Source organism: Myotis brandtii, unplaced genomic scaffold, assembly GCF_000412655.1.
Source record: "Myotis brandtii unplaced genomic scaffold, ASM41265v1 scaffold208, whole genome shotgun sequence".
NCBI lineage: Eukaryota > Metazoa > Chordata > Mammalia > Chiroptera > Vespertilionidae > Myotis > Myotis brandtii.
In genome coordinates, this window is record NW_005357764.1 from 1,003,144 (window position 1) to 1,010,969 (window position 7,826).

Consider the following 7,826-nt stretch of genomic DNA (forward strand, 5'->3'; position numbering starts at 1 on the left):
CAAGCCCGCTGGGTGGGGGGCGCGGCCTGAGGTCCCCTGTCAAGCCCCTCTGGGCTGAGGGTGCGGCTTCAGGTCCCCCGGCCCGGCGCCAAGCAGCCTTAGGTCCCTGCTGATCGCACATTATGGGAACCGCGCCTCTGCTGTGGGCGCAGCCATCTTGTGATGGCATGATGGAGTGATAGTCAATTTGCATAATGCCTCTTTATTATATAGGATTGCAAAAGAAAAAATAAAGGTGGAGAAATGAAAAATAAGGTAATACACATTAACAATAAAGAGTGTGACAGCAAAGATTATTGTGTAAAGTTTTTTAAATGAGGATAGGACACCTTGGAGGTTAAGTTCCTATTCATAGACCATTTGTTGCCCAGGCAATGTGGTACACTCAGGGAATAACATTCTAATATTTTAATATATAACTTCTATATCTACTTGTCTTTCCTTTTATGAACTTCTCTGCATGCTTATTTTTCCAATATCCTATCTTAAAATGATCCACCTTTTTGTTTGTATGTTGAGTTCATCATCAGCCCAGACAGCATACAGATGGGATGGAAGTTTTTTCCTATTAAGGACCATAGATGCATCAAAAGAGCCAAGAAGCAAACAGATTGCCCTAGCCAGTTTGGCTTGGTGGATAGAGCATCGACCTGGGTACTGAAGGGTCCCAGGTTCAATTCCGGTCAAGGGCACATGCCCAGGTTGCAGGCTCGATCCCCAGTAGGGGGCGTGCAGGAGGCAGCCAATCAATGATTTGCTCTTATCATTGATGTTTCTCTCTCTCTCCCTCTCTCTTCCTCTCTGAAATCAATAAAAAAAAAACTGTTAAAGAAAAAAAACAGATGAAAGAGCAGTTTTTGTTTGCTTAAGATAAAAATGTAATAGTTTATGGACTTTCAAAAAAGAACTCGTTTCTTTTTTTATTCTTTTTTTTTAAGAACTCTTGCACTTGTAACAATATGGATGGATGTTGAGGGTATTATGCTAAGTGAGTAAGTCAATCAGATCACTTAAATGAGGAATCTAAAAAAACAACAACTCACAAATACAGTAAACAGACTGGTTTGTAGCTACAGGGGAAGAGAGTTGGGGGGTGGGCAAAATGGGTGAAGTAGGGCAAAGGTACATACTTCCAGATATAAAATAACTAAGTCCTGGGGATGTAATGTGCAGCATGGTGACTTTAGTCAATAATATTGTACTGCATATTTGAAAGTTTCCAAGAGAGTAAATCTTAAAAGTTCTCATCATAAGAAAAAAAAAATGATAATTTTGTATGATGATAAAGGGTAACTAAATTAATTATGGTCATCATTTCATAGTGTTATAAATATCAAATTATGTTATACTCCTGAAACGAATATAATGTTATATGTCAATTTTGCCTCAAAAAAAGTCTATTCATAAAAATTCTACTTATCTTGTGTTGATCTATCACTACCTTGAATATCTTTTATCTGGTGCCTGAAAAAATTTCTTAAAATTTAAAAGCAAATGCTCCACCTCTTACAAAATGTACTACATAATCATTTTAGTTTATAGAAATATAAGGAACACTATTATATTAGTCACATTAACTCCACAGTTCTTTACCTCATTATAAATTAAATTTATAGATGTGGTCCAGCTATTATTTTGACATGATTATATTCATACTGGAAATATTCAGCCTCAAGAACAATTATACAGAGTCAACTTGTTTTCTACCCTAATTCCTCTTAATACTTCATCTTATGAAATAAAATTCAATTGAACATTTAAAAAATCAAACATGTATTTCTTATTAAAATGTAAAGCTGTGATTAAGAAGCTCAATGGTAATCTATTCTTGAGAGATAGCAAAAATGTATGGGTTGTTATAAACAATTTACCATGTAGCCAGCATATAGTCACCACCGGGTATAGAATAAGATGGCAATCTTAATATTGATCTAAATTTTGTTCCTAAATGACTAAGATTGGTTTGGTCAATAGACATACAAAAAGTTCTCTCTCTCTCTCTCTCTTTCTTAAGGTAAGCATAAAGAAGCTTTGTGAAGTTTATAAATCATGAATGTATGTGTTACACACGAGAAAAGTAATAAGCAAAAGAACCTGTAGGCTGGAAAGCCAGAAAAGGCACATCTTATTTGTAGGGAGTCAGTCAATAATTATATCCAAAGGACATGCTCAATGCTCATATCACGGACCCATAGGCCATGCAGCCCATGAGAACAAAACCTGCTGCTACATGCTCTATACTATAAGGTGCCATATCAGCTCACCAGAGACTTTTTGTATCACTTCATTAACTTCCTTCATGAACACTTTCTGGACAAACACCAAGTGGTTTAGAAGATCAGTTGTGAGATTATGTTCAAAAGAACCAACCTGCCAAACAAAATTAGAGCATTAGGCTGACACTACTGACTTAGTTTTAAATACATTTTTGCTCACATAAGTAATCCCAAACTCTGTGGACAATTATCTACATACTATTTGAAATCAATACTTTGAAGAAGGGTTAAAAATATTCAGATTCTCCAATACTTTACTGGCCTGACTATTACAGGCCATTCCCTCAGTTAAAAGAAATAAGTTAACAGTAGCCAATAGGAATAAATAATTTGAAAATGAATGGAAATTATAATTTAATTATGTAATCTGATAATTTTAAAATTGAAATTTTATCTATATTAATATTTATTTTTATTGCCACTGTTGTATTGTTGGAACCATAAATAAATGTCATTATAATAAAATGAACCATGAAAATATTGCAGAGATGGATGTGAAACCCAATGTAAGAAATAATGAGGTCAAAGATGACTAATAAAAAACATGCTTCAGTTAACCTATAGAGGGAGGGACATACACACACATACACGTGCACACACATACACATACCAGATTCAGTACAGAATTCTGTAGAAATAAATGGTTTAATAATTTGTCTTAAAAGTTTGGATCACTACATATTTTGATACACCTAAAACTTGAAGGCCTCTAATTACAGAGTAAGAAAATTAAAAAGTAAACTTACTTCTGCCACACAACGTAGATAATTTCCCTGTAAAAAGTACCCTTGTTTCGAAGGCAGTTCATCTATACTCCACACCTGATCTGAATAACTATCATGCTCTTCCATGATGTATTTCCCAGACATAGTAACAGGAGGCAGGTTAAGACTGGCAGAAGGAGGAATAGTAGACATATCTGTGGCAGAAACTTTTGAAGTAAAACGCAACCTGTGATTTGGCAGCTCAAATGTAAACCTGGTCTGTGCACCTGTAAGAAAGAAGAAAAGTTATTGCTTGTTCATTCAGGTGCTCACTCACCCATTCATTCCTTACTTTGTTCAAAAATGGTGCCTAAGAAAAATATATGCATATCCCAAAACCTATATTGAAAGATATGGAAAAGATATTTAAATGTGCTCATATTTCCTATCTTTTCAATATACTGTATGTATGGTTACTATAAAGAGTCAGTCAGTAAGTATTATTAAGCCAGCAAAAATTATTTATTAAGCCTAGTAGGTGCCCAACATTGTGTTAGGTGCTAGAAAAACACTTAAAATGTTCTTCGTTTCATAGAAGGCAAAAAGAAATTACCCTTATTACAGAAGAGTTATAACAAATAGGTGCAAGAAAAATGAATTAAGAAGTAGTAGATAGCTTATTAAAATCAAGCTCTATCACTGACTGTCACATGTACTGTGTAACATATACCCATGTGCTCCTTTCCAACCAACCACGTCTACTGATAGTGTTCTGTACATTACCAATTCTCTCCACTCAAACAGCATTAAACAGACTATTTTCCCTACATATAGAAGTATATAAATATATATACTTGACAAATGGATTATAAAATGTGTACGAAGGAGTACAAACCAAAAATAACCAAGACAACTCCTAAACAAGGAAAAGCCAGGTTATCAATATAATATTGGTGCAAATAGGGCAATGAAACATAACAGAGAACTCTGAAATAGATACCACATACATAAACACTTAATAAATGACAGAACTGGATTATATACCACTGGGGGAAAAACAGATTAGTCAATACACGATGCTGAGATAACTGGTCATGCATACTACTCCAGACACCAAATTAAAGAAAAATAATAATCATTTCCATATAGATTAAGAAGTATATAAAAAGTAAACCTCTAAAACATTTACTAAAAAATATAGAATATTTTCATGATCCTGGAAGGAAAAGAATTTCTTTAAGACATAAAAGATAGAGCCCAGTTGGTGTGGTTCAGTTGGTTGAGCATAGTCCCATGTACCAAGAGGTCACCAATTCGATTCCAGGTTAGGACACAGGTCGGCGGCAAGCTAGATCATGCAGGAGCATGGAGCATGCAGGAGGCAGCTGATGGATATTTCGCTCTCATCGATGTTCCTTCCTCTCTCCCTGTCTCCCTCCTTCCCTCCCTCCCTCCTTCACTTCCACTCTCTAAAAATCAATGGAAAAAATACTCTTGGGTGAGGATTAACAAAAAACAATTTTAAAATGCACATGATAGAGGAAAATATTGGTAAATTCAATGACAATAAAATATCTATTGATCAAAAGACAACTCAAAGTGAAATGATAACCCTATGACTGGGTGACAATATATGTTAAACATAAAATATCAAAGATTTTAATATACAAAATATATAAAGAATTACTGTGAATCTAGAAAAATACAAATGACCCAATGTTAAAATGGGCAAGAAACAAATGAGAACCATCAACAGAAATGTCATGTGAGAAAACATATAAGGGCCTCTTAATAATATAAAAAACCAGTTTCATTAGTTATTGCAGAAATATAAATTAAAACCACAATGAAGTACCATTCCACATTTACCAGAGATGCAAAAATTTAGGAGTATTGACAGAATGTGGAACAAAGGGCACTCTCATCTCACCTGGTGGGAGAGAAAATGCTGGCAGGCACAAGCACTTCAGAAAAGGTTTGTATTTCCCAGTGAGGTGTAGAGGCATTTACCCCAGTCTAGCTGTCCACTCCCAATAACCACCCTTGAGAAACCGTACACCAGAACATGTATATGAGATCGACTGTAATAGCAATGTTGTAAAATGGGCCAAAGATACATCAATAGCAGAATGGATAAATAAATTGTGATATAATCACTTAATGAACTACTACTATATTTCAGTGAAAAATGAATAAGCCACAGATATATAAATAGATGAACTTCAAACAAAATGTATAGCAAAAACAAAATTCCAAGTTAAAAGATATGTTAGTGGGAAAATTCCATGTAAATGGAGTTCAAAACAGGCAACAGCAAATAAACTTTAAGTCATTTATGAGTATATACATGTGCGGTAAGAAAAGCAAAAAACTGGGGACACAAATTCATGACAGTGGTGATCCCCTGAGCAGCCATGGGAATGTTATCTGGTAGTGGTAATCCTTGAAGAGACTTCAAAGTATTGGTATTTTCTAATTCTTAAACAGACTTATTATTCTTTAAACTGTGTGTATATAATTTAAATTTATATATGATACATTTCAGGATAAAAATATAACAGCAAAGCATTTTTGGTCAGCATATATGAGGATCACAAAATCTTATAGAAGTAGCTGTTTTGAAGAAGTCAAATTACCTTTAATTTGAGCTAAAGGCACCCAATCTGAACCTAAACCATGTTATTCAGGCAATACGAAACTGACAGATGTAGAAATTTATTCAACTTAAAGTTTAACTGGAGAAATGGCCTCCATAGTCCAATAAGTCTAAAGAGTTCAGATGAAAGTAGGGTACATGCTTGCTATTAAGGGAGGTGTATTGATAGCTGCTACTTGACTGAGGAATATCATTAATGAAATTTAAAAGTGTTCTGATTAAAATTTTCATATAATATCTATACAACCAAATATATCTTTTCATCAAACAATTGCTAATTATAAAACCAATACTACATTCTGAGACAGAATTTGGAAGCAGACGCTACCTGTCATCCCATGGCTCCGCATCCTGCCCATCTTGTACTCAGCCCGCAGGGAGGGCAGCAGCGCAGCTCCAATGGCAATGCCGTCCAACATGGTGCTGAACTTCAGGACCAGAGGCTTCTTTTCTAAGCCTTCCGGCAGCTGAGGAAATTCATTTGTTTCAATAGGGGTCTGATTAACACTCGTTGGCGTTTTTTCAGAAGGTAGGGGAGTTGCAACATCTTCTTTTACAGGCTGTGCGCTACAAAGCAAAAATAATAATAATTTTAAAAAACACAATGGCTACCATTTTATTATATAAAATTATTGGAGTTCTTAATAAAAATAGCAAAAATATACTATAAACAGATGTTTTATTTCTAATTCCAGACCATATTGAGACTTCCTAGAAACAGCCATTAAAAATGATGATCCAAAGAAGCAAGCAAAAAGAAATAATCACAATATAAACTGTAATGCTATAACACCAAGGCCATTCATATCATCAATGTAAAACTAATTGGACTTTAGATTCAGGTTTGTCTGCTTCCAAATTCCATGACTTTAGCATTGTGTACTCTACTGTTGCTTGTAAGACTATTACTACTGTGGCCTACTATTGCTACCATTATTAATAACATTAATAACACCAACAGCCACAATAATTGAGTGCTTATCTGTGCCAGGTACTGTTTTCAGTGCTTTGTGTGTTTTATATCATTTATTCATTGATCGCACAAAGCCCTTTGAGTGGACACTATTATCTCCACTTTGTAAAGGAGGAAATATGGCCAGAAAGTGGTGAAACCAGGACTTGAACTCATTCAGTCTGACTACAGAGTCTGATTTTCTAACTATTACACTTTCAGGGCAATACAGTCTAGTAAGGAAAAATTCCTTAGAGTATTTTAAACTAAGGCTTATGTGACACAATCTGGATTCCATATTCCACTGACAGAAGAAACATTCATATTATTACTACTTAGGCAACTTTAGATAGGAATGAATATTACATCAGAATTAAAGATCTAGATCAGGGGTCCTCAAACTTTTTAAACAGGGGGCCAGTTCACTGTCCCTCAGACCGTTGGGGGGCCGGACTATAGTTTAAAAAAAAACTATGGAACAAATTCCTATGCACACTGCACATATCTTATTTTGAAGTAAAAAAACAAAACGGGAACAAATACAATATTTGTATTTGCATATGGCCCGAGGGCCGTAGTTTGAGGACCCCTGAGGACCCCTGATCTAGATAGAACAACTGGAAAAATCACTGCTTTTGGACACCACCAAAAAAAAAAAAAACCCTATTTTTTTTTTTTACCAGGATGGGAAAAATAATAAGAACATATTTTTATCTTTTACTTATCATATATTTATTAGTTATTCATTAGTTATAGCTTTGGAGATCAGTGATGCAGACCCATGAATAAGGGCTCCAGACACAGGGAATAAAGGGTAACATGCCAAGGTCCAAATTATTGCCTTTTAAAACATTTGTGTGGTATGATCATACACTGCCTTGAACCACGTATAGAAAGGACAGCACAAAACCATGAATGGCACATAAATGGGCACTGAAACTTTTGAAATCTATGCGGTTATAAATTTCAATGAGTTAAGAGTAAACAAGAATTGATACATTCCTAGAATTTGTCAGTTGGCTCTTTATTAGTACCTCTTATGCTGCCCACATATCTCTAGGGCTCTTAAGCTTTATTGATGCCCAATGGAACACTGACAATGGCACTTGTGACATCCTATCTAATAATAGACAAACATGGTAATTAACCATACCTCTGCTATGCTTCCCATTGGCTAATCAGCAGGATATGCAAATTAACTGCCAACAAAGATGGCGGCTGGCAGCCACGCAGCTGAA

General features: G+C 35.1%; 1 protein-coding gene across 10 annotated transcripts in view; it reads right to left on the reverse strand.

The window, feature by feature from the left end:
• Positions 1-7,826, reverse strand: part of KIAA1109 (KIAA1109 ortholog) — a 157,701-nt gene that overhangs the window by 55,462 nt on the left and 94,413 nt on the right. For all 10 annotated transcript variants that reach the window (XM_014539037.1, XM_014539038.1, XM_014539039.1 and 7 more), the window contains 3 exons: positions 5,965-6,203; positions 3,023-3,267; positions 2,265-2,370 (listed from right to left, as the gene is read on the reverse strand). In XM_014539037.1, the coding sequence (XP_014394523.1) occupies positions 2,265-2,370; positions 3,023-3,267; positions 5,965-6,203 (590 nt within the window). The remainder of the gene's footprint in view (positions 1-2,264; positions 2,371-3,022; positions 3,268-5,964; positions 6,204-7,826) is intronic.